The 27,863-nt window shown below is 49.4% G+C and overlaps 1 protein-coding gene across 1 annotated transcript in view; it reads left to right on the top strand.

The window, feature by feature from the left end:
- C2CD3 (C2 domain containing 3 centriole elongation regulator) overlaps positions 1–27,520 on the top strand; it is a 76,992-nt gene extending 49,472 nt beyond the window's left edge. Inside the window, exons 30-32 of the mRNA XM_075593223.1 lie at positions 1,775–2,798; positions 3,381–3,489; positions 25,287–27,520. Of these exons, the coding sequence (XP_075449338.1) occupies positions 1,775–2,798; positions 3,381–3,489; positions 25,287–25,433 (1,280 nt within the window). The 3' untranslated portion in view covers positions 25,434–27,520. The remainder of the gene's footprint in view (positions 1–1,774; positions 2,799–3,380; positions 3,490–25,286) is intronic.
- Positions 27,521–27,863: the final 343 nt, after the last annotated feature.

Below are 27,863 nucleotides of genomic sequence, written 5' to 3'. Positions count from 1 at the left end.
GCTTAATAGTATTCCTTAATATAGTAAAGAACCTAGAAACAAAAACGGTATCAGAGGCCTCCTACATATCCAGTCACCTGCTGAATAAACCGTGCTGGGGCGAGAGTTGCTCCTGCTCTCAATAGAATTGAGAGCAGGACTCGCGACGAGCGATAAGGCACGCCCCCCGGCGGTTCAGCCAATGAGGGCGAACCTGTCGGGTGATGTCATGGCCACGCCCCCGTCACTCCCCCGCCACGCCCCCCACCCGGTCTCTCTTCCTGCAGTGAGCTGCAGACCGGGGAATCGGCTGAACATGCCGCCAATCTCGCGGGCGCGCGTTGCTGCGGAGTTACCGGAGCCTTAGCCTAATTCAGGATTTCATCGCATGTCCACATAGCAATGGGATTCTTACCCAAAAAGCTTGCAATTTCATGTTTGCTACTGTAGACATAGAGGTTCAATTATGTTCACATGGTTATTATACACGGGAAGGGGCTTGTTCTGAAACTCGCGCTGCAGAAGTAATTGATCTTCTTTTGAGAACGTCAACTGATCTATTTTGATCTTATGATGATGATATGCAGGGCCCACAAACTACTGTGATGTCACCGATAACGCGACCCTTCTGCTTTCCATGTGACCGTGGGACATTGCTTAGAAATGGGTTGCAGGTCTCCCGGCAGTAAATAATTAAACCGTTGTCAAGCTCCATTTCTAAACTCTCTTTTTAAAGAAGTGTATTTTACGTCTTACAATGAGCATTAGTTATTAGTATCTTTCTCTGTTTCATGCTGGCGCCCAGACATTTTTGCTAGTACTTTTATATAACAAAAACAATGCTGGCTGTTTCTTGTTATATTTTGAATATTTTTTTAATGTTTTGATTGTGTTTCATCTTTTGACAAAATAGTATGATGGACCCCATAGTGCTTTAACTTCAGCTGCTTGATTGTTCTCTGTATCCAATGGTGTTCTGTTTTAGTATTTAACGCCATTGCTGTTAAAAAAGCCTGCTCACGTTTTTCTGTGCTTAATTATAGTTTACTCTTACCTATGGAATAGAAAAGTCTTCAGATCCCCTTTTTCATGTATAACCATAACCAGACTCTTGTTTTTCCATAGCTATAATTATAAAGTCCTACTTTGTATAACAGTGCATTATGGGTAGAAGTGAATGTGAAAAGACTGTTTTTGTTTTTAGGTTCCCTTAATCTTTGCTTCACCTTATAAATTTCCTAGACTGCTGTTTCTTTGTTCTCGCAAATGGTCCCTTTTTGGCCTCTCGCTTCCTTATCTATTTACTCCCTCTTGTAGGGTTAGACAAGAGATGTGCAGCTTCTAGCCTTGGAAAGGGATGAGGGGGGGGGGGGGGAGATGAGTTTGCCATGTATCATATCTTTTCTGCTTAGACTGCTAAAATATACCAATATGTATAACAAGAAACTATGTAGATGCTAAGATGAGAAGTAAGACGCCCAATGTTGTAGTATATACTGACGTTGTGAAATGATGCATTCACGCCTCCTGGCTTAGGGTATAAAAGAAGACTGCTTAGGGCTACCTCTGTGAATTTGTGATAATCAAACGGGAAGGTTTGACTATGTAAATGCCACTCTGGCTTGCAGCTGAAGCAATATTAAATTTTCCAATGGATTGCTTTACCTAAAATCAGAGTGGACTTCATTTCTTCCACATACCTTCGTTGCTATTTTTCCTAATCATAATTAAAAAACTAGCCAATTGCTTTCTTTTTAAATATATGGTTTTTAAAAAAACTATTTTGTTTCATTAGATCTCCAGGGAGTACATAAAATTACAAGAGCACCGTCCAGCATACTTGATGGTAACAGTGGTATTCAGCATCTAGATGTGAAAAGACAATCAAGTATGCAGTACCAACAGGGGGAAGTTGGGAGACCCGTGGATCATGAAGGGCTGTTTACAAATGAAAGAGAGCGTGACCATGTAGACACTCAACCTTTTTCTTCGGTGGATTCATCTACTTATAGAGGAGGCATGCTGGATGAGTTTGTGGAGCAAGGTGAAGAAGAAAGCCACTTACTTGTGCATGACCACCACGAAGAGATGGACGAACATAGCGTCCAGTCATGTAGTGATGAGGATTATGAGGAAGATGTTATCGAGCCAAGAACTCTCAATGAAATTACCACCATGACGGATCGAACCAGCCCCTGGTCCAGTATTTTATCAGACACTGAGCCAGATTTTGTGAAACAACCCAAAAATGGAAGACCTCAAGAGCAACCAGTGGAGGCTTTGGCCAGTGAAGATCACAGTGTAGAAACTGGGCTTTTTTCAGCCTTCCACCAGGATGATCAGAGTAGCATCCCCAGCACTGCAAGATCTGGTGATTCTCAGGCCACAGAAGGAGATGCTGAGTTCGTAGTCAGAAAGATCAGCAGTGGACTAAATGATGACATTGAGTCAATTGAGATATTTCAGGGTTCACAGTCATCTGGAAGGCATCGAGCAGAGGAAGGAGTTTTGGAAGGGGCTGAAACTGATGTGATGGACAGAATGAGGGATGAAGACAGTGAAGAGTCATGTTTAGAATTTCGAACAGGTGCCAATGGGACATCCTGGGGTAGTGGTGACGCTGGGCAGTCCCAAGTACTTCACATGAACAAAATCAGAGAAACCAACCCTCTTGTAGCCCGGCAGTCAAATGATCTTCAGTCAGGATATCCATATGTACATTCTGAGTCTTCACAACAGAGCACAAGTCCTTCTGACAAGAGCTGTGTAGAACTGCCTGATGGGCCTGGGAATACAACCATCAAATCCATGGACCTATTGTATCCTTTAATCTGTCGGTCTTTTTGTGAGAAGCATTTGTGCAGTATGCCTGGTCTTTCCCTGTTACTGTTCCTAATCTGTGTTCAGGGAAGCCAAGCCAGCAGCATCTGCATGAAAGGCCGCAGGTTCTGCAGTGTAAACCTCATCATTGTGACACCGAGGGTGACATCCCTTGCCTAATTGTGATGTAATCTGGTGACACGCCTTGCTCAATTGTGATGTAATCCAGTGAGCTGGGTTAGGAATATGGTCTAAATGTACATAGGGCCACACACATATAATTGCTGAAGGTACACATAAGGGGGTGATGTTACCGTGGAGTTTGTACTGAGCAAGTTGCTGTCTATTGGCCATGGCAACCAGCATTCTTCCTGCAACAAGGAACCAGGAGATACAAATCCACACAAGATATTGTTTTGTGTGGCTGAAAAGTATCCTATACTGATTACATTACAGAGACTGTTTCCTTTCAGCCACGTAGATGCGTTCAGAACACAGCAACTTTAATGCACTGCTGAATATCGGGGTAGCCAGATCCTTCTAGTACACCATAGTTTTATTTCTTAACCTGTTCTGTCCAGACCTGAACCATTGCTTTTTCCGAATTTCTTCCTTCCGCCCCAGGACTTGGAAGCTTCCATGAGAATGATGAGCTTGTCTCCTGCTCTCCCAGTAGCCACAGCTCAAAAGGTATGTGAGATCTGTCTCTTTTTTTTTTAAGGAGCTTTTTACGCTGGAACCTTAAATATGTCACTACTTAGAAATGACTATAACATCAGGGTGTTATTCTGTAGAAACCTGGTAAATACACTGTTTGCTGTCTAGAAGTCTGTTTGATCCAGAACCTTCTGGGATCTCCCTTTGATGAATGTGGGATCTAATGAGGGGGTTCTCATTATTAGGGAAGGGTTCACTTTTAGCAGTGAACCCTGAACAGGGGAGATCTTTAAAAAACACAACTATAATAAACTGTTTAATTTGAACATTCTATTTGTGTGAGAATTGGTCAAATATTAATTGTGCAACAAAAATGTGAAAATGGATAAAGTCCAAAAATAAGTAAAGAACAATGGCAGCCATCTTTAATATGCTTCTGTGAAAATGTTTTACCTCAGATATTCAAGAAAGAAATACTATTAAATGTTTTAACGATCTAGCAGCAGGATGAAAAAAGGAAAGTACATGCGACTTTTCCAAAGTATATTTAGTTTTGCTTTTGATCGGCTCTGGGGAACTGGCCCTTCAAATAGTGACTATGAGTCCAGTCTGAAACTGGAGGGTTGTGGGCTCAGGTGATTCTTCATGGATAGGGTGATGGATTAAAGAAATAGCGAAATTATCCTAAATATGAAAGAAACCAAAAGATCTAATGGGGTCTGTGGTTTTCACAGACGATAGGAGACTGGGCAGACTGCAGCGGCCAGTGTTTCTTATCTGCCATGAGTCCATTTCTACCTAGGGGCTTAATCAACGGGAGCTTATGGCCCGCACTTACTGGGAATTCCTTGTTCATGGGTAATTATTGCAATCTGCAATCCCAATCAGGAACAGGGTTCATCGGGATACCTGTAAGGGCATCACAGATCTGTCATTGCTCGATCTCTTGTGGCTGAACGCCACTTGTCTCTCCAAGAAAGTTGGACGCAGACAGCTTGGCGTCACGCAACTAATTAGTATGGCTGGGTCTCGATCTTGATCGGAATTAACCAGACAAATCACTACACTAACTAAGAATGGCCATGCTCAGGGGTCTGTCCTGGGACATCTTCTCTTTCATCTTTACACACTCTCTAGGTGACCTGATCACATCTCAAATATCACCTCTATGCTGATGACACACACGTTTACCTTCCTACCCCTGATGTACAGACCAAAGTTTCTGAATGTCTCTACACTGTATCCACTATATCCTCCTGGGTGGCCCTCCACCAAGTAAAACTTAACATGCCCACGACGGAGGAAGACTGAGCTCCTCATACTTCCTCCCAAGCCTGGCCCCACTGCCCCCTTCTACATTACTTTTGGCAGCACTATCATATCACTCAGTATCACAAGCATGCTGCATACGATGCAGCACGTTTGGTCACGACCAAACTGCCGCCGGCGGTCCACCGCCACTACAACTCGCCGCCGGCAGGTCGCCGCTTAACATTTCGGCGCTCGCCCCCGACGCCATCTTTAAATCTCAATGTCCCACGTGGGACATTTAAAGATGTTCAGCAGGGCGCGGGACATTGACCTGCCAGGCAGTGAGTCGTAGTGGCGGCGGACCGCCGGCGGTGCTTTGGTCGTGGGCAAACGTCCCATTCCGTGCTGCTTACGTGTCACATTTTGACTCCTCCCTCACATTCTTCTCTGACAATGTAGCTAAAGCTGGTTGTTTTTCTCTGTTGCTCTACTGTTAAAACTCCAACACATGCCCTCATTCTCTCCCATCTCGACTACTGTAACCTACTGTCCGGTCTTCCTTCCTCTCACCCGTCTCCAATTCAATCTATCCTAAACGCTGCAGCTATAATTAACTTTACTCTCTCCTAAATCTGTCTCCACGTCTCTCCTGCTGAAATCCCTCTCCTGCTTCCCTATTAAATCCTGTATTACTTACAAAATTCTCCTTTCTTTTAAGGCTATGCTCTCTCCTGCCCCTCCATACATCTCTGCCCTAATTCTTCACTATACACCTGCCCGACTCTTGTGTTCTGCTCAATTATCTCTTTTGTATCTAAAGCCCCCTCCCGCCTAAAACCTTTCTCATTCACTGCCCCACACCTCCTACAATGCCCTTCTCCTTAATATATCTCACTCCGCTGACTGATACTATACATCTCGCTTATTCCTATGATGTCATGTATTACTGCTGTAACGCGCTATGTACATGGGTGGCGCTATGCAAATAAAGATGTTGTGGGACTGGGGTGGGTATCCTCCCTAAGTTCCTCCACGCTCTCTAGTACTGCGTTTCTTGGTGAGCAGCGCGTAGGAAATAAAATTGAAATAGATACATTCGTCCGCTTGGAGATAGTGACTATACTCGGGTGTATGCAAACATTTTCCACTGGGTGGCGCCACAGGACTAAGCGTTGACGAGACTTTCTGCGGTTGAGGTGTCATTTACTGTATAAAGCCGTGCAGGAGCAATGCAAATGCAGATGTGCAGTGTCTGCAGCACCAGGGACAGCGTCTGCCCGCGATGGCCTTGCGCGGGGGGGTGTCCATGCTTCTGAATGGGGCCCCCACCCGCAGCGGAGTTACAAAGTCTTACTACATCTGCCAGTTTACTTGACCTCCAGCAAGTGCGCGTTCAAAATAAGGGCCGTACTTTTATAGAGCTCCATAAATGATGTGGTTCCAGCGTTTATCTCGGATGCATGTCAGCCATTGTTTGGGCAAACATAGTTATGAAACATGGGTAAGTGCTCTTATAGCTGCAGTTCAAGCAATATCCTACATGTGTTTTTTTTTTTATTTTATTTTTAATAAATCCATTTTGTACTATGGGAAAAAATACTTGTAGCATTTTAAAATTTAAAAAACAACTTTAAAGACGTTTAATGTTTCTAATGTAACAGGCAGTTTTGTTCCTACAGTTTTTTTATTATTATCTTCTTTTTCTTATACTATATTAGTGAAAGCACTGTATGTTTGCCTGCCTGTCTGGATGTCCGGTGTCCCTAGGGGAAATCTCATTGGTCCCTTGGGCGGCCCGCCCCCGCACACCTCTCATTGGCCTGAGGCGGAGTGACGGGCCAAAGGACACACAGGGACACACACACACACAGGGACACAAACACACACAGGGACACACACACACAGGGACACACACACACAGGGACACACACACACACACACAGGGACACAAACACACACAGGGACACACACACACACAGGGACACACACACACACACACACAGGGGGGGACACACACACACAGGGACACACACACACACAGTGACAGACACACACACACACAGTGACACACACACACACTGTTACATACATTAGCGGGGCTCACAGTGTTAGCAGCACCCGCGCGCACCTCCTCCTCTCCCCGTGTCTCCCGCGCTTTCACCCCGACCCCCCCCCCCCCCGGCGCCGCTACAGTCAGCGGGACACACACACTATTATTACCCCTTCAGCGCCGCCCCCCCTACCCAGTGTCAGCGGCCGTGCGAGACCCCCCCCCCTCTCTATATCTCCCACCTCTCCCCCCCACACATATACATGCCCCCCCCTCCCCGGCGCTACAACTCACCCCTCCCCGGCGGGGGAACAGCCAGTGGCCAGGCAGGCTGCCTCGCGGCGCCGAGTACCCAAGATGGCGGCGCCCGGGACACAGCGGGGGAGCGGCCACAACACGCTGCCTCCCGCCTCAGATCCACGTGGGACCTGCCGGATGGGTGAGTGAGCGGCCTTCACCTCCCTTCCACCCCCCCTCCCCTCCAGTGTCAGTGTCTCCCCGATACCCCCCCCCCGGCGCCGCTACAGTCAGCGGGGGAGCGAGCGAGCGCCCGGGGCACAGCGGGGGAGCGGCCACAACACGCTGCCTCCCGCCTCAGATCCACGTGGGACCTGCCGGACGGGTGAGTGAGCGGCCTTCACCTCCCCTCACCCCTGATCAATTCCCCTCACCCCCTTTCACCTCCCCTCACTCCACTTCTCCCTTCCACCCCCCTTCACCTCCCCATTTATCTCCCCCCCCTCCACCCCCCCCTTCACCTCCCCTCTTCCCCCCCCTCCGCTCGCCTTTCCACCCCCCCCCCTCCGCTCCTCTTCCCCCCCTCCACCTCTTTTTCCCCTTTCCCCTCCCACCCCCTCTCACACTTCCACCCCCTCCTCTAACCCTTCCCCCCCTCCTCTAACCCTTCCCCCCCTCCTCTAACCCTCCCGCCCTCCTCTAACCCTCCCCCCCCTCCTCTAACCCTTCCCCCCCCTCCTCTAACCCTTCCCCCCCCTCCTCTAACCCTTCCCCCCTCCTCCACCCCTTGCCCCCCTCCTCCACCCCTTGCCCCCCTCCACCACCCCCTCCTCCCCTTCCCGCCGCCCTTCGCCTTCATGCCCGCCTTACCGCCTCCCAACCCCCGCCTCTGCCTTTCACCCGCCCTTACTCCGGCCGCCTCTGCCTTTCACCCACCGCCTCACAGCCGCTGCACGCACTCAACAGACACCCGCCACACTCGACACATACCTGCCGCCACACACACCTGCTGCCTCCCGCCCCTACGCACCGACAACACTGACCCACCGCCTCACACCCTAGCAGGACCCCCACTCACAGACAGCACTCACAACCCACACGACAGCCGCCACCTCACACCCTTGCAGGACCCCCACTCACAGACAGCACTCACAACCCACGCACCACCCACCGCCTCACACCCTAGCAGGACCCCCACTCACAGACAGCACTCACAACCCACGCACCACCCGCCGCCTCACACCCTAGCAGGACACCCACTCGCAGACAGCACTCACAACCCACGCGCCACCCGCCACCTCACACCCTAGCAGGACACACGACTCAGATTTTTACATCACTTATGGCACCAAAATATACATTGTACTGTGGTGTGGTTACAATAAACCATTTTTATACAACATCGTATTACATTTTCTTCCATCTTTCTTTTCAATATTATTATCCAACCTTTACAACAAACAGTCACCTATTGTTCCACAATTTATAAATAATACTACCTATTACGCATTTACATCCCGGGCAACGCCGGGTCTTTCAGCTAGTATACTATATTAGTGAAAGCACTGTATGTTTGCCTGCCTGCCTGGATGTCCGGTGTCCCTAGGGGAAATCTCATTGGTCCCTTGGCCCGCCCGCCCCCGCACACCTCTCATTGGCCTGAGGCGGAGTGACGGGCCAAAGGACACACAGGGACACACACACACACAGGGACACACACACACAGGTACACACACACACACAGGGGGGGACACACACACACAGAAAAACACACACACACACACACACAGGGACACAGGGACACACACACACACACAGGGACACACACACACAGTGACAGACACACACACAGTGACACACACACACACACACACACACACGCACACAGGGACACAGGGACACACACACACACAGTGACAGACACACACACAATGACAGACACACACACAGTGACACACACACACACACACACACACACACACTGTTACATACATTAGCGGGGCTCACAATTAGCAGCACCCGCGCGCACCTCCTCCTCTCCCCGTGTCTCCCGCGCTTTCACCCCGACCCTCCCCCGGCGCAGCTACATTCAGCGGGACACACACACTATTATTACCCCTTCAGCGCCCCCCCCCCCCCCACCCAGTGTCAGCGGCCGTGCGAGACCCCCCCTCTATATCTCCCACCTCTCCCCCCCCCCCCCCACACATATACATGCCCCCCCTCCCCGGCGCTACAACTCACCCCTCCCCGGCGGGGGAACAGCCAGTGGCCAGACAGGCTGCCTCGCGGCGCCGAGTGCCCAAGATGGCGGCGCCCGGGACACAGCGGGGGAGCGGCCACAACACGCTGCCTCCCGCCTCAGATCCACGTGGGACCTGCCGGATGGGTGAGTGAGCGGCCTTCACCTCCCCTCCACCCCCCTTCACCTCCCCTCCACCCCCCCTTCACCTCCCCTCCACCCCCCCTCCCCTCCAGTGTCAGTGTCTCCCCGATACCCCCCCCCCCCCCGGCGCCGCTACAGTCAGCGGGGGAGCGAGCGAGCGCCCGGGACACAGCGGGAGAGCGGCCACAACACGCTGCCTCCCGCCTCAGATCCACGTGGGACCTGCCGGATGGGTGAGTGAGCGGCCTTCACCTCCCCTCACCCCCTTTCACCTCCCCTCACTCCACTTCTCCCCTCCACCCCCCCTCCCCTCCAGTGTCAGTGTCTCCCCGATACCCCCCCCCCCCCCGGCGCCGCTACAGTCAGCGGGGGAGCGAGCGAGCGCCCGGGACACAGCGGGAGAGCGGCCACAACACGCTGCCTCCCGCCTCAGATCCACATGGGACCTGCCGGACGGGTGAGTGAGCGGCCTTCACCTCCCCTCACCCCCTTTCACCTCCCCTCACTCCACTTCTCCCTTCCACCCCCCTTCACCCCCCCCTTCACCTCCCCTCCACCCCCCCCCCCTCCACCCCCCTTCACCTCCCCTCCACCCCCCCCCCTTCACCTCCCTTCCACCCCCCCCCCTTCACCTCCCTTCCACCCCCCCCTTCACCTCCCTTCCACTCCCCCCCCTTCACCTCCCCTCCACCCCCCCCTCCACCCCCCCACCTTCACCTCCCCTCCACCTCCCCTCCACCCCCCCTTCACCTCCCCTCCACCCCCCCTTCCCACCCCCTTCCCACCGCCTCCCCCCCCCTTCCCACCCCCTTCCCACCGCCTCCCCCCCCTTCCCACCGCCTCCCCCCCCTTCCCACCGCCTCTCCCCCCCCTTCCCACCGCCTCCCCTCCACCTTCCCACCGCCTCCCCCCCCTTCCCACCGCCTCCCCCCTTCCCCCCCTTCCCACCGCCTCCCCCCACCCATTCCCACCGCCTCCCCCCACCCCTTCCCACCGCCTCCCCCCCCTTCCCACCGCCTCCCCCCCCCTTCCCACCGCCTCCCCCCCTTCCCACCGCCTCACCCCCTTCCCACCGCCTCACCCCCTTCCCACCGCCTCACCCCCTTCCCACCGCCTCCCCCCCTTCCCACCCCCTTCCCACCGCCTCCCCCCCTTCCCACCCCCTTCCCACCGCCTCCCCCCCTTCCCACCCCCTTCCCACCGCCTCCCCCCCTTCCCACCCCCTTCCCACCGCCTCCCCCCCCTTCCCACCCCCTTCCCACCGCCTCCCCCCCTTCCCACCCCCTTCCCACCGCCTCCCCCCCCTTCCCACCGCCTCCCCCCCCTTCCCACCGTCTCCCCCCCCTTCCCACCGCCTCCCACCCCCCCTTCCCACCGCCTCCCTCCCCCCCTTCCCACCGCCTCCCCCCCCCTTTCCCCACCTCCCCCCCCCTTCCCACCGCCTCCCACCCCCCGCCATCCCACCCCCCGCCATCCCACCGCCTCCCACCCCCCGCCTTCCCACCCCCCACCTTCCCACCGCCTCCCACCCCCCGCCTTCCCACCTCCTCCCCCTGCCTTCCCACCTCCTCCCCCTTCCCACCACCTCACCCCTCCCCCCCTTTCCACCACCTCCCCCCCTTCCCACCCCCTCCCACACTTCCACCCCCTCCTCTAACCCTTCCCCCCCCTCCTCTAACCCTTCCCCCCCCTCCTCTAACCCTTCCCCCCCCTCCTCTAACCCTTCCCCCCTCCTCCACCCCTTGCCCCCCTCCTCCACCCCCTCCTCCCCTTCCCGCCACCCTTCGCCTTCATGCCCGCCTTACCGCCTCCCCACCCCCGCCTCTGCCTTTCACCCGCCCTTACTCCGGCCGCCTCTGCCTTTCACCCACCGCCTCACAGCCGCTGCACGCACTCAACAGACACCCGCCACACTCGACACATACCTGCCGCCACACACACCTGCTGCCTCCCGCCCCTACGCACCGACATCACTGACCCACCGCCTCACACCCTAGCAGGACCCCCACTCACAGACAGCACTCACAACCCACGCGCCAGCCGCCGCCTCACACCCTTGCAGGACCCCCACTCACAGACAGCACTCACAACCCACGCGCCACCCGCCGCCTCACACCCTAGCAGGACCCCCATTCACAGACAGCACTCACAACCCACGCACCACCCGCCGCCTCACACCCTAGCAGGACCCCCACTCGCACACAGCACTCACAACCCACGCGCCACCCGCCGCCTCACACCCTAGCAGGACACATGACTCAGATTTTTACATCACTTATGGCACCAAAATATACATTGTACTGTGGTGTGGTTACAATAAACCATTTTTATACAACATCGTATTACATTTTCTTCCATCTTTCTTTTCAATATTATTATCCAACCTTTACAACAAACAGTCACCTATTGTTCCACGATTTATAAATAATACTACCTATTACGCATTTACATCCCGGGCAACGCCGGGTCTCTCAGCTAGTTATTATTAAATGACAGCTTAAGCTGCAGCTATAATACCATGTATTACCATAATACCATGTTAGGGGGACTTCTACATTCATTTCTGATTCATTACTTCCAGAATCCAACAATGAACTAAAACTGCAGATGTATTTATTTATCAAATGTTTTACCCGGAAGTAATACAGTAATAAAGTGAGAGTTGCTGCTCATTTTCAAGTATGTCCTGGGCACAGCGTTCTGATAAAACATGGTCACGTTAAATGAACAGTGGAAATACATAAAATGTACAGACATTTCATGGACAGTTAGAGATAATGTATGATTTATGGGCGTATGTAACAGTTTCAGACAAGGTACTTCTGCCAGTGAAAGTGGTATACACTACAGATCCCTCCAGTGATTAAGGGGTTAACACCGCTTCCATTGGCCCAGAGTACAGTGGCAATACATACAGATGCAGCATCTTGTATGTATCAGCTGCCGCAGAGCATGTGCTGGTGCACTGTGTGCAAAGCGTTCATTGTCCGTGGCACAGTGCATGGCAGGGGGTAATGGCCCATCAGGATTTAGACAGCTGAGGTCCATGGTTCTGAATGGGACTCTCGCTGTGTGAATCCTACCGGGCCGCTCCTGTCTGTACACTAAGTGTGAGACTGAATCAGTCACTCTCCCTGCACACCTCTAAGGCCTTGCCCCCGCTGCCTACTGCAGCGCCCGCTGTGGCGGACGCTGCACAGACGAAAGCCTTCCCCTCAATGGCGCCGGGGGGGGGGGGGGGGCCGCAGCGCTGTGGCTAGAGTTGCTCCTGCTCTCAATAGAATTAAGAGCAGGACTCACGACGGAGCGATAAGCCACGCCCCCGGCGGTTCAGACAATGAGGGCGAACCTGCCGGGTGACGTCATGGCCGCGCCCCCGTCACTCCCCCGCCACGCCCCCTCTCCCCCCCCCCCCCCCCCAGTCTCTCTTCCTGCAGTGAGCAGCAGACCGGGGAATCGGCTGCACGCGCCGCCAATCTCGCGGGCGCGCGTTGCAGCGGAGTTACCGGGGCCTTAGCCTTGGGCTAGGTCCCCGCTGCAGCCGGCGGCACCTCTCACCAGCCCCTTACCCGCTCCCTAGCTGTCCCCAATAGCGCCTCGCTCCCCAGCTCACTGCGCACTGTGACGCGTCAGCGAGCAGGGGCTACAACAGGATTGTGTTTCCGTGCGGCGAAGCGTCCCATGGTGTGGCAGGGAGCCAATCAGAAAGACTGATGGGTAGAGAGACAGGCACAAGGGGTAGAGAGAGAGAGAGAGAAAGAGACTGACAGGAGGGAGAATGGCACGGTGAAAGGGATGGTGGGGAGGGGAAGCAAAGTGGCACGGGGGGAGAGGCCAAATATCTATAACTCACTTTTCACAGCATCTTACATCTATGGGGGAGAGGAGAGTGGCACGGGAGAGAGGGACGCCCCCCCCTGTCCTGGCCGTGCCCACCTGGCCTGTTTTGGCCACGCCCCGCACCTAAAAAAAAGCTCACTGCAGATTGCGGTGAAGTGCCGTACACGCACCGCCCTGGCACCAGGCGGGCGTGACAGTGCGTGCAGTGGGGCCTTAGCCTAACAGGCGATCACACTGCTTTTATTTTAATAGCACAGTATGGAAGCAGGGGGTCTCCGGAGCTGAACCGCATTCATTTCAGCCTCGGGGACCCCCCTGCTTCCAGAGTTACAGGCCCCGGTATGGGGTGCCGGTATCTCCCTGCATTGTTTAAATGTCCCGGTCACGTGACGCGTGTAAGTGGTAAGTAGGGAGACCTTGGAGACAGTAGGAGGGTGTTCTGGTAAGTGCGTCTGCAGAGGGCCATGGTCAGTGCATGAGATGCATAGTATCAGCCAGCGGATCTACCCATATGCTTGGTTACAGAGGTGTGCTTAAAGAAAGGTCCTAAAGGTGGAGAGAGAGGGTGCCATTGTAGCAGGTGTAGGCAGAGCTCAGGCTGTCGCAGGCGCTTTCTCGCTCTAGGAATGCAGTAAACATGTATGGCTTTCCGAGACCGCATGGAAAGCATGCAGCTAGCGTGGAGCCCTGCCAATTAACCCAGCGGGCCTGGCTCCGAGGACCACGGGGATTAGGTTTACAGGGAACACGTGTCGTTCTGTCTAGTGTCATAAACATGTTTTTTTTTTTTTCCCCTTCGGTTTCTGAGAACTGTCTTTTCATGCAGAAAACAAAAGGAAAGTGGAAAAACTGCACCCTTTTGGCCTTTAGGCTTATATCGGATGTTCAAGGAGAAGAGAAATGAGTTCACTCCTCCAGACTGCATATCCACCCCACCCCCCAAATATAGGCACATTGCCCTTTATAATAACCAGCCTTTTTAAATTTCTCTAACACTAAGGTAGGCACAGACGATAGTTACAATATCAGCCATGTCCTACCTACTAAATCGGTGTTGGCCAACTCCCATCCTCAAGGGCCGCCAACAGGCCAGGCATTAAGGAAATTCCTGCTTCAGCACAGGTGGTTCAGTCGTTGACTGAGCCACTGATTGAGCCACCTGGGCTGAAGCAGGGATATCCTTAATACCTGGCCTATTTGGTGGCCCTTGAGGACTTGAGATGGCCACCCCTGTACAAAACGAACTAAAAAAAAGGCTAGCAGATCCCTTCAATATTGACCGTTGCCGAACACCACTAACTCAAACCTTTCAACATGCTCCTGGTCATCTGTGATACTGACCCAGTCTGGGTTTTGTATTCACATTAGCAGGTCTGTAGCTACTTCATCACCTTCATTGCCAGAGGGGTCTGCAATGCATTGTTCTGATGAGGTTAATATAATGGACACACATTGTGACTCTCAGACTGTATATTCAATTATTGATCTGAAGGATACAGACAGTTGGATGTGTGTAAGAGGGGGTGTGATGTCCGTTGATTAGTTAGTAGAAGAACCACCACCGTGTTCATTTTTTTTCGATGAACATAAACTGATGACTTAATGACGTTTTTGAATACGGCGTTTAGGGAAGTCATTGTAATGTGATTAAGGAGGAAGTGTAATGTGCTGATCCCGATTTTGCACAATCTTCTGTGTTAAACTCACAGCTTCCGCCAGTTGACTCATTCTGTGTGGTATTGAGCAAATCATGTTATCTGGCAGTGTCTCTGTTGGCCCACAGGTAATTGCTTACTATTATCATTGTTTGTTTCCATCATGCAGACCAGAGCACCAAAATAAGTGCCACAATTCCACCCTGGAGATGGCTGCATACAGTAAATGCTTCTCATTAGTTCTAAGGCAGTTTGGGCATGAAGGCAATCATTGAGTGTAGAGCATTATAATGGGCTGAAGGAGGAGCTCAGTGATAATGCTGCTGGAGCGAGTGAACCTGGGGCAGATCCCAGCGTTGTGCTCAGGCACCAACATTAGACTCGTAGGTCTTTGGGGTTAGGGACTCATTGTACCTGTCAAATTCTATATACAGCACTGTATACACAGTCAGTACTAAATGTGTGTACACACATAATTATTCCAACGATAGCGTTACAGGTGGGTGCATATATTTTGTATAAATTTGTGCTCTAATCGTTAGCTTGTGAGGCATTCTTAACCCTTTCGCTGCCCGAAGGAGTTTCCGGCCTCTTTGGCAGCAAAGGGTTAAATGACACCGGGGTGAATGAAGCGGGTTTGGGGGGGGACCCGTGGAGGACACGCTGGCATGTACATGATATGGCCGTCGCTATACAAATGTGTTTGCTTTGCATGGACATACAGGACTGTTCCTGCTCCACTTCCCATTAAGCGGTTCTCAGATGTTCTGTCTCCTTACTGCGTACAAAGGTCAGCTGGAGAGGAGCTGAAACCAGTTCAGTCTGGCTGCAGTTGGTAACCCAGGCGGACGCTGAAATTAGCTGCTAGTTTGGCTGTGTTACAGCAGCCTTGAAAGCTGATGGAAATTACTCAGCGGTCCCTCAGCTGCTGCTACTGTATTGTGGCATTAGCACCTCCATCTCTGAATTCCTGGGGCACAGTGTGTTTTTGGTTGAGGAGACACGGGTTTGAGACCTATTTCTAGCTTTGTGTAACCTTGAACATGTTGCTTATCACCCTGTGTCCAAGTATGTGTAGTTGGTTTGCAAGCTCTGGGTTATGTACTAAGGCTCTGTTGGTCTGTGGTACAGTGCAGTGTGTAGGACAATAACATCACGCAATATGGTTGTCCTTTATATTTATTTTTACATCAGGATAAAGTAATCATTACTAATTACTATGACCTCCATCCTTCCCTCAAAATAAACATGCTCAAGAGCATTTTGTAGGTCCCTCCTAGGGCCAAACTGAACCAATTCCAGTCTCATCTGGCTAATCGATGCCTTTTTTTATCCAAATCTGTCACCTAGATGTTGGGAGCTGTTTGTTTTCCTCTGGCTGCTCCTGTTTGTGTGATGTGACTGTGTATTTAGCAAGTGCTTGTACATCCAGAGACCCCCCTCTCACAACACCTTATCTTTATTGGTTCTTGGATAAGTGGGATTGGGGGAGGACATGGGTAAAGAAATCAGTTGATTTGACAAACACTTCCACATTCAGCTCCCTGACTGTGGGATTGCACCTCTAACACCGGCGAGCTTTACTTAACCTTTCACTAGCCAGAAGTACAAGAAGCTCCACCTCTGACAGCAAGGGGGTTACACTCATGCTCAGATGTCCCCATTCATGCTCAGATGTCCCCATTCATGCTCAGATGTCCCCATTCATGCTCAGATGTCCCCATTCATGCTCAGATGTCCCCATTCATGCTCAGATGTTCCCATTCATGCTCAGATGTCCCATGTTTGTTTTTTTGCATTTGATTCCCGCAATACAAAAGGCCATGGAGTGATGGTGAGAGATACAGAGTTCTAGACTAGGGGCGGACCAGCAACAGGTCAGGTTTTAAGGATATCCCTGCTTGAGCACAGTGCACCTGTAATACTATTATAAGCCAAAGACCGCAGCTGTAGAGGTAAACAAGTCAGTAAGTGGGTGAGAGTTGAGGCCCCGTTTCTAGGCTTGTGTGTTTGGCCTCTGGGCAGAAATTGTTGGTCACTACAGTATGTTTGTTTAATACTACATCAGCTTTAAAGTTGTGGTAAACTACTAATCAGTTACTGTTTGCAGACAACGCCAGAAGACCATGTTACCCGCTTATTTAATACATAAATATGAATCCGTTCAAAAGGATATCTAGTGTGCCCCTGGTCCTCTTGTACAACAGTGATCATCTTTTCAGTTTGCACTCGCTGCTGACTGTTCTCCGTGTGCAGGAATTAATTGGACTTGGGCAATGCTGAAACGTCACTCAGAGTGGCAAGATTTCAAGGTTAGTTGTTGATTTGACATGTGAAGCCCTTCACTGGCAGAGGGACTAGCAGTACACTGAATGCTTTACAATATAGGAACACTGCAACAGTTCAGAGATTGATGCAGTATGTAGATCAGTAGTTAATAGTTAGCAATTTAGCACGGGCACCCCTGGAGGATTTTGTAAATCTCAGGGTACACCTGCTCAACCGACCACACGCAATTCTTCTCGCTCGCCCTAACCACATATTCCACCTGACATGGTTGGAAGGCCACGGTACCGCTCAAAGTCTTTGACGCCGCATTGCTCTCCTCGAGTCCACGGGGTGTGCCTTCTGTACGATTATCAGTGTGGATGTCGATTGTGTTTAATATCACCCAATGCTCAGTTTTGTTACTGCATCATAGGAGAACGCATTTTCTAATTATCAAAGCAATATTGAGGTTTTTTCCACCCCTGGGATGTCTGTCTGAGCCAACCATGGCGTCCAGACTTTTAGGAAATTTTCGCCAGTGTCATTAACTAAACTCGTTAATTTTTCCATCTGGCAGACGTACCAAATTCTGTTCCGAATCTTGGGAATTGATGGAATTTCACTTTGTTTCCATAATGCTGCGATCTCGCACATCACAGCTGTTGCAAAATGAGCAATAAGCTTGAGATCTACTTTTGCTATTCCCTTGTGAGCTCTACCTAATAGGAAGAGCCCTGGGTCGAATGGTATTTTGAGGTCCAAGATCCTCTCTAGCCAATCTTTGATTGTACGCCATAACGGTGCTAGCCGAGGGCAGGACCACAGCATTTGTAACGGATCCGCGGTGTCTCCACATTTTCGTGGGCACAATGGGGAGTATCCTTTGGTAAATTTCGATAGTTTGAGTGGGGTCAGATACCACCTCATCAGGACCTTATATATCTTACCTCTTGTATCTATGCAGAAGAACATTGGATTGTAAAGGTCTGCTTGAGTTTAGGTTTGGGTGTTGAGCTGTTGGCTGTATTTTCTTGCTGTACTTACAGAAACATTCAGCACTTATAGTAAATGTATTATAGTAATAGGCTTCAGTGTCCCTCTGCTTTCCCAGTCCTGTTTTTAGACACATTGCTGCAAAAGCATTTTGTCAGGGTACCTCTCTCTACAGTGTTGCCTACTGTGCGTTCTCCCAAGTCACTCATTACATTGGGTTAGGCGGCTTTGTGGTATACTGCATGTAACGAGGCAAAAGTGGTACAGATCGTCGGGATTGAATCTGGGGCATTAAAGAAAAAATCCTACGGTTTTCAATGGCATTTTTCTTTGATACATTCGGAGCAATCTGCTTGCTCCAGAATTACACCAATTTGCCGTGATACACAGAATTACACCAATTTGCCGTGATACACAGAATTACACGACTTTGCCGTGATACACAGAATTACACGACTTTGCCGTGATGCACAGAATTACACGACTTTGCCGTGATACACAGAATTACACGACTTTGCCGTGATACACAGAATTACACGACTTTGCCGTGATGCACAGAATTACACGACTTTACCGTGATGCACAGAATTACACGACTTTGCCGTGATACACAGAATTACACGACACTGCCGTGATACACAGAATTACACGACACTGCCGTGATACACAGAATTACACGACACTGCCGTGATACACAGAATTACACGACTTTGCCGTGATACACAGAATTACACGACACTGCCGTGATACACAGAATTACACGACACTGCCGTGATACACAGAATTACACGACACTGCCGTGATACACAGAATTACACGACACTGCCGTGATACACAGAATTACACGACACTGCCATGATACACAGAATTACACGACACTGCCATGATACACAGAATTACACGACACTGCCATGATACACAGAATTACACGAGTTTGCCATGATACACAGAATTACACGAGTTTGCCATGATACACAGAATTACACGACACTGCCATGATACACAGAATTACACGACACTGCCATGATACACAGAATTACACGACTGTGCCGTGATACTCAGAATTACACGAGTTTGCCATGATACAGTGCATGAACTACTTGGATATGTTTTGAGAACTCAACATCTGTATCAGTCCATAAAAATGATGTTTGACCACGATCCCTCACATCTCTCTCACATCCTCAATCCTTGACGTTATGGGATATAATCACCCTTGAGCAGACAGGTACCTAAAAAAAACACAACCATATTTTATTTAAACATCCTGTTTGCACTTGGTTCTTGCTGGGATACACTAATTGCCCCAAAGTCTTGCCACCGCTGCTCCTTGGATCCCTCATCCCCTCCCCTGTCTTGTGTCCTATCCTATTTTTGAGAGGAGGTGATCAGTTCACAGAATTCAGTCTGTAAGCTGTGGATCTGCTGTTACATTGATCTAAGTCAGGTGACATAGTGCTATAGCGCCCCCAATAAGTGTCACACAAGCCATGCCACAATCTCCAGTTTTATCTTCAGAGGGGGAACTCCTTTGGAAAGGTGAGACTGAAGCCGTCCACTTCCAACTGACATCTCTGTAGCTGCTTCACGCCTATAGTGATCCCTTATCGATCTGACTTTAGTCACATCGTTAATGTTAATTTATAAACACTTGCAGCCAATCACACCTCAGCTTTGGTCCAGTGCCTCATGATATAGGCCTAAATAAAACATCCAGACTGGTTTTTTTTTTTGCTGTAAAATCTTGATAATAAAATACATTCTACATATTCAGTTCAATAAAACGAGTGCGTGCGTGTGTTAATGTCCTCTGGCTCTTTTCATACTTGATGTAACATCCCAACCGTCAGATCGTTTTTCTGGTGAATTTTCCATTGTTACACACACCCTGTCTGTTATTCTATATGTAGCACAGTCAGTGTACACAGGTAGAAATGAACAATGAAACTCTGAGGATAGGTTACAGTTTTGTTTTGCTACCATGGCAATGGGGCGTTAAGAGATTTCGCTGAAGGGACCAGAGCTGTGTTGGACACCGGTCTCCTGGTTCTTTGTTTGCTGCTTTAATGAATATGGCACAGGCTGGCTATAAGGACATGGTACAATGTTGCAGATTCATCAAGTGCTGGTCCTGGTTAGCGCCGATCCGGCCTTCGCTCCTAATCAAGTCAATGAGCGTTAATGCGAAATCAGGCGTGCTGACCCGTAACGGCGCCTTGATAGTCTAGCCTTATGGTTAGGGTGACCAGACGTCCTGATTTTTATGTAACTGTCCCGGTGTCCCGACAATCTGTGTAATATCCCGGTTTTGCCGGGGCTGTGCAGCACAATGACTCCTCCGGCCATTAGGTGGCACTGCTGTGCTCACACAGCTCACGCTCTCCCTGGCTGCAGTGTGCTGTCACTGATGAGGCCTGTTTGTGTCTGTGTGTTCCACACCTGACCATTCATTTGGATAAATCTGTTGCACCTCTTATCCCATTTAGCTGTCTGGGAAGACGACTTTACTGTGCCCCAAGTTACTTTTGGTTGTTGTAGTTTGGACAACTTTGATTCCAGACTTCGTTGTAATCCATTTCAGATATTATTAATAAACTCCAATTAAATAATTAGGCAGATTGTCTATGGTTGCCAGACGTCCCGTATGTGTGTGATTGTCCCCTATTTCAATGAATTGTCCTGTTGTCCCTGAAAGGTCTGTTGGGACACATAATTGTCCCATATTTCTGGGGCAACGGGACAATTCAAGGACGAAGGTCCGGCAGGCAACAACGACAGGTGAAGGATGGTAGCGGTGCCGCGTAGCATGGCTGCGTAGGAGGACCATGGCGGTGGCGGTGGCGGCGGCGGCGGCAGCAAAGGGCAGTGGTGGAGCCCATCCCAGCAGTATAACCCGGAAGTCAATTACAACTTCCGGTGTCTGCTAGAGCGGGCTCCACCACTGCCCTCTGCTCACGCTGCTATGGTCCTCCTCCGCAGCTGCCATTCCCAGCCTTCTGCCACAGGACCGCTGCCATCCTCCTGCCGCCAAACCTTTTCCGCCTGGTAAGCTGGGGGAGCTGTGAGGAGAAGAGGAAAAGTGGGAGCTGTGAGAGGAGGGGGAGTAGGATTGTTGAGAGGGAGTAGGGGAGCTGTAAGGAGGAGAGCTGAGAGATGGAGGGGGGCGCGAGAAAGATCTGGGAGGGAGGGGATAGAGAAACAGTGTGTTTTTGTCATGAAAACCTATAGGAAATAAAGGATGTGGATTTCAGTTTTCTTTTCCTACTGTATTTTGGCGTCCCGTATTTAAAAAAAACTTAAATGTGGCAAACCTAACATTGTCAGCATTCACTTGCTGTAAAAGTGTGTGGGTGGGGAAGGGGTGTTGGTGGTAAGTGTGGGGGGAGAGGGGGAAATCAATAGTACAGCATAATTGGGGATACTAGACAAATACCATTATAATGTTTATTTTTAAGTGATGTCATTTGTGTTACAAATCCTTTTTTTTTTATTTTTTTTTTTTTTTTAATGTGTCTCTGTTTTTACTTTTGGGAATGTGCTCGCCAGCCTGCCCATGGTTTTTACTTTTGGGAATGTGCTCGCCAGCCTGCGCATGGTTTTTACTTTTGGGAATGTGCTCGCCAGCCTGCCCATGGTTTTTACTTTTGGGAATGTGCTCGCCAGCCTGCGCATGGTTTTTACTTTTGGAAATGTGCTCGCCAGCCTGCGCATGGTTTTTACTTTTGGGAATTTGCTCGCCAGCCTGCCCATGGTTTTTACTTTTGGGAATGTGCTCGCCAGCCTGCCCATGGTTTTTACTTTTGGGAATGTGCTCGCCAGCCTGCCCATGGTTTTTACTTTTGGGAATGTGCTCGCCAGCCTGCGCATGGTTTTTACTTTTGGGAATGTGCTCGCCAGCCTGCGCATGGTTTTTACTTTTGGGAATGTGCTCGCCAGCCTGCCCATGGTTTTTACTTTTGGGAATGTGCTCGCCAGCCTGCGCATGGTTTTTACTTTTGGGAATGTGCTCGCCAGCCTGCGCATGGTTTTTACTTTTGGGAATGTGCTCGCCAGCCTGCGCATGGTTTTTACTTTTGGGAATGTGCTCGCCAGCCTGCGCATGGTTTTTACTTTTGGGAATGTGCTCGCCAGCCTGCGCATGGTTTTTACTTTTGGGAATGTGCTCGCCAGCCTGCGCATGGTTTTTACTTTTGGGAATGTGCTCGCCAGCCTGCGCATGGTTTTTACTTTTGGGAATGTGCTCGCCAGCCTGCGCATGGTTTTTACTTTTGGGAATGTGCTCGCCAGCCTGCGCATGGTTTTTACTTTTGGGAATGTGCTCGCCAGCCTGCGCATGGTTTTTACTTTTGGGAATGTGCTCGCCAGCCTGCCCATGGTTTTTACTTTTGGAAATGTGCTCGCCAGCCTGCGCATGGTTTTTACTTTTGGGAATGTGCTCGCCAGCCTGCGCATGGTTTTTACTTTTGGGAATGTGCTCGCCAGCCTGCGCATGGTTTTTCTTTTTGTATTTGAGCTGGGGGGTGAGTCGGAGCTGATCAATGGCGTCCCAACCTCCGGTAAAATATTCTTTCAATATGTTGTCATTTCGTTGCTGTGTTACGCTGGCTCATAGTTTCAGTCCTGAGTCTCGCAGAAAACCAGTGAGAATTGACATGATCGCTTTGGGTTGTTCTGTTTAGTTTTGTCCTCCTATGTAGCAAATAAAAATCCCACGTGTGAGCACATTCGCATGTCTCGGGCAGGACTTGAGAAAGAGCCACGAGCTCGAAACGCGTTGGTGGGGGCCTGAGGGCTCCGTTTTTTGTATTTTTGCACTGATCCATTAAATATAACAATTTTTATCTGGGTCCCACTCTCCTTAGTAGTTTATTCACCTCAGCTGTGCTCCATCTCTCCTTCCTTTGGATGTCAGGCCGGACTGCAACCCTGCCTCCCCTCCCCCAGCACCCCCCCCCCCCCATTATCTCTTAGCATACAGTGCTTCCACTGCAGACAGGGATTCTGGGTAATGACATGCAAATAAGCACTGTGTCACCTTTTGCTTCAAATCCATTTTAACATGGACCCCTGTAAGCTTATGCCTGCTGCATCACACAGCTTTTCAGCACAGCCTGGGGTAAAGCAGTGCAGAGCCAGTAACCCTACTCACAGACAGCTATGTCAACCTTTTGGGTCTCATCAGTGTGAGGCTGGTTATACTGGCTTTGCATTATGAAGCTGGGATAGGTTTCAGCCACACATTAAAAAGGTTATGATTGGTCCTCTATGTAAAACTTTCCCTTTAAATGATTCTTTCTTCTAATGCATGAAAGCAACCCCGATTTAGGTCCTGTTTAGTGCAGTTCGGCTAAACGTAAATAACTTTTAAGGCAGTAATCAACCCTGAAATCATTTTGTTTTATCTATTTATTTATTTTTAACCTGAACTGGGGTTCCCTTGGAGCTCATGCGTCGTCCTGGGTCTTCCCCTGTTCCCAAAGTATTTGTAGTGTACAAACGTGGCCACAAGGCCACGAATAAAAAGTTGCAACAAAATCTCCCTATGCCGTTTCAACTTTGTTGACCGTGGCAGTGAGCCCTGACCAAATGGCAAAAGGTCCTGCACAGTAGACAAAACAATTAGTCACATGGAGAACAGAGGACCCCCGCACGTTGGGAGACCACGGATCAGATCAGAAAATTTAAATTTGCAAGCAACATTGATTGCTGCTTTAAACATATCCTTAAATTCTATAGAAAGAATTGCCCAGGCAGCCGCACACCAAATAAAGAGATTTATTGCTTATAATCATATATGTTGCCAACGTTTCGACCTGCAGAAAAGGGAACCCTCATTATTCTTCCTGCATATCACACTTAATGGCGGGGATGAGGCATTTCCCATCTTATCTGTTCCAGCTGCCACTTATGTGCTATATCGTTTGTTCCCTTTATTCCACCTCTGCTTTTCCTTTCTATGTACGGCACATCTCCGCCTTTAGCACAGGTCCCCTGGTTCACTGTACGATCTATGTCTTTCCCCCTGGTTCCCTTCTCCCCTACCTGCTACAGATCACCAGGTTAGTATATTTGTCCATCTGACACTAGGGGCTGTAACCCATAGTAGATGAACATTGTCTGAGGGATTTTGCAACCATCCTCTGCTGAACATCCCCTCAGATCCCATGCCCAGTAGACTCTGTGAATATAAGTCTGAGCTTGTCTCGGAGGAGAGCCGAGTTGCACTCTCATTAATTAAATTAACTTGCTACAAAGAGCTGGGCAGAGGTGGTATAAGTGGGAATAAACACAAATCGCTGGCACATTTACCTTTCACTGCCAGAGCAACTCCAAATCCCACGTGTGAGCACATTCACATGTCTCAGACAGGTCCACAACCTGCCTTTCCCCATTATCTCTTAGCATACAGTGCTGCCACTGCAGGTTCTGGGTAATGACATGCAAACGCGTACTCGGTGTGTAACGTTCTGCGTCTTGTTCCTGCCGTATCACACCGCTTTTTCAGCACAGCCGGGGTTAAGGACGTGTACGACAAGTGACCCTGCTTACAGACCTCTGCAGGTGCAAACTGCTGGTCTTGCTGTATTTTAGTACTCGGGCTAGTGATCTCTCTGCGTTTCTGTGCATTGAAGTGATTTGGAGTCAGTCTCTACTATGCAAAGTCACCTGTTTCGCTTTTTTTGAGTGCTCGTTCTGACCATCTACAATAATACTGTCCTAGACCATTAACAACTGCACAGAATTAAGTGATTGCTAAATATTTGTGATCGCTTGTCACCAGGAGATAACAGAATATAGATCTAAGACACATTTTTACAGAGCAGAGGTTAAACGATACTGAGCATACATCATGCTGAAATTAGCCAGTAGTATTATCAGTATTCAGTATTATTTGTGCTTCAACACCATTCACAAAGCTTTGAGTATGTGTCATGATTATTTATATAAATATAGTACCACTCGCTTATCTGATAGGGTCAAGTAGTACTGCTTTGTTTTTAGATGAGTGAGTCAGTAGTATCCATGAGACATTTGAGTTTCCCTATACATTACAGTTTGCGTACGTTTTCAATAGGAACGATGACATGTTATTTGTATTCATATGACAGGACTGTTCATAGTGATATAATATAGCTCTTCCCTTTTTCAGACTGGAAGTGACACACAGATCACCATGGGAATTCCCTTCCGACGGCACACGCGCCATAGGCCCAAGCTGACCGCTGCTGACCTGCCGAAGGAGGAGACCAATCGGATCGCTAGAATCTTCGCTGCACAATTCTCCAAGACCAAGTAGGACCGTCCTAAACCGTCAGGGAATTCCAGCCAGGTCATACATAAGGGCAAAACGCAACGTATTCATAATACAGCCAATTCTGTGGATATTCCTGAAATCTGGTTGGCTTGGGTTTCTATGAAGAAGAGCCTGAGAAACATGAAGATAAGGTCAAGCACCAGGCAAGATCACTTGGAATTCACAAGGAGAAGAGAGGAGAGAGAGATGCTCTGGGAATGTGAAGTCATTGGATCCCATGCATGTTCAGATACGTTTTATTGGACCAACATGAAAGTCCTTCATGGAATTCTTTTCAGACTTTTTAAGACCTAAAAGTTGCATCTTTTTAGGTACTAGCTGAACGTTCTAGTAGGTGTTTTGGTCCTGGAGAAATGTAGATTCATTTTAGGTTGTGATCCCTTTTAGGGGACATGCATTAGAGTTCTTGGTATAGTCACTTGAAGAAACCTGAGGTTTTGAAAACTCTACACTATTTAATTTATAAAAAAAAAATTAGAAAATTGGTACTCAAAAAAAGTATCGCCGCCAAATCACAATACACAACGCAAATCCCAACACATCTTTTTCGGTACAGGAGAGGTCACCTGAAGAAAGATCCGTTGTTATCTCGATGGCTCCTATTCAGGCAATAACTATGAAGAGCATCCATGTTAGCCCGTAACCATCAATAATAAGCTGCACAGATTCTAGCTTACTCCTCTACCAGCACAGCTACTAGTGCTCTGCACTAGCGAAGAGCGCCAGACTCTTGGCATCAGTTGCCTTCCACACGTTTCTTGGATTTCCTGAACCCCCTGCTGATAAAAGAGACCTGTAACGCATAGACACTGCTGGCTCTTTAAGCACTGAAGCGTTTCATGAATTTTGTAGACGGGGGTTCACCATTTATATAGAGGTTTTTCTCCATTCCGTATATTATTGCACGTGGTTTTTTTTGATCCCCTGGCTGCCTGAAGAGCCTGCAATGCATAGGCAACCAAGGGGTTAATGATCTCTCTCTCTCTCTTTGGCATTCAGAGAGCCACCTACTTTGGGAATTGCACGACAGCCACAATAATTGTCTTGCAACACAACCCATTAGTTTTGAGTGACCTAAAAAATGTGTAAAGAGTCCATGATAAGTAAAGTAAGATCCTGTACCACCCTGACAAGAAGGGACGGTCAAAGTGAGATCCTGTGCCACCCTGACAAGATGGGACGGTCAAAGTGAGATCCTGTACCACCCTGACAAGAAGGGACGGTCAAAGTGAGTTCCTGTACCACCCTGACAAGAAGGGACGGTCAAAGTGAGTTCCTGTACCACCCTGACAAGAAGGGACGGTCAAAGTGAGATCCTGTACCACCCTGACAATAAGGGACGGTCAAAGTGAGTTCCTGTGCCACCCTGACAAGATGGGACGGTCAAAGTGAGATCCTGTACCACCCTGACAAGAAGGGACGGTCAAAGTGAGTTCCTGTACCACCCTGACAAGAAGGGACGGTCAAAGTGAGTTCCTGTGCCACCCTGACAAGATGGGACGGTCAAAGTGAGATCCTGTACTACACTGACAAGATGGGACGGTCAAAGTGAGTTCCTGTACCACTGACAAGATGGGACGTCAAAGTGAGTTCCTGTACCACCCTGACAAGATGGGACGGTCAAAGTGAGATCCTGTACTACACTGACGGGATGGTCCAAGTGAAATCCTGTACCACCCTGACAATAAGGGACGGTCAAAGTGAGATCCTGTACCACCCTGGCGGGATGGTCCAAGTGAGATCCTGTACCACCCTGACAATAAGGGACGGTCAAAGTGAGATCCTGTACCACCCTGGCGGGATGGTCCAAGTGAGATCCTGTGCCACCCTGATAAGATTAGCATCATGCTAATAAGGACCGTTATGTTGAGACCCCTAAAGACCTCCCTGGGTCCCTGCGGTCCCTGTTCGAAGAGTATACATAGATGCTTATGATGTACATTGTGTATAAGATATTGTAAAACAATTGAAACAATCTCTTAATATTTGTATAATAAAAGTATTTTTGTAGTTCTAAATTATTTTGCTGCTTTTGTACTGGATTTGGGGTGGGGGGGGGGGGGTTCTTTTTATAACCACCATAGCTGTATGCCTATATTATGCTGTTTAATTTATTAAAAAAAAAATCATTTTTTAAAAAGGAGACCGGTTTCCTTGCGTTGGTTCTTGTGCTAATCTATCTTTCGCCCCCTCGACAGTTGTATTTGTTTAGGTTAAAGCTGCATCCATTAGACATTCTAAAAAAAATTGCTTACTACATTTTTAAAAAAATTATATAAACGATTAAACCGTTTCAGGACATGAACAAAGGCGATTCAAAGGGATAACCTGAGTGTTAGACATATACTAGCAGCAAGTTTCATTCGTCTGTAGTGGTTTATAGCAGAGGCGCGCAAACTTTTTTTACTGCGC

This window comes from Ascaphus truei, chromosome 3 (assembly GCF_040206685.1).
Source record: "Ascaphus truei isolate aAscTru1 chromosome 3, aAscTru1.hap1, whole genome shotgun sequence".
Lineage (NCBI taxonomy): Eukaryota > Metazoa > Chordata > Amphibia > Anura > Ascaphidae > Ascaphus > Ascaphus truei.
Note: the sequence above shows the minus strand (reverse complement) of the source record. Positions and strands in the feature narration are given on the sequence as shown.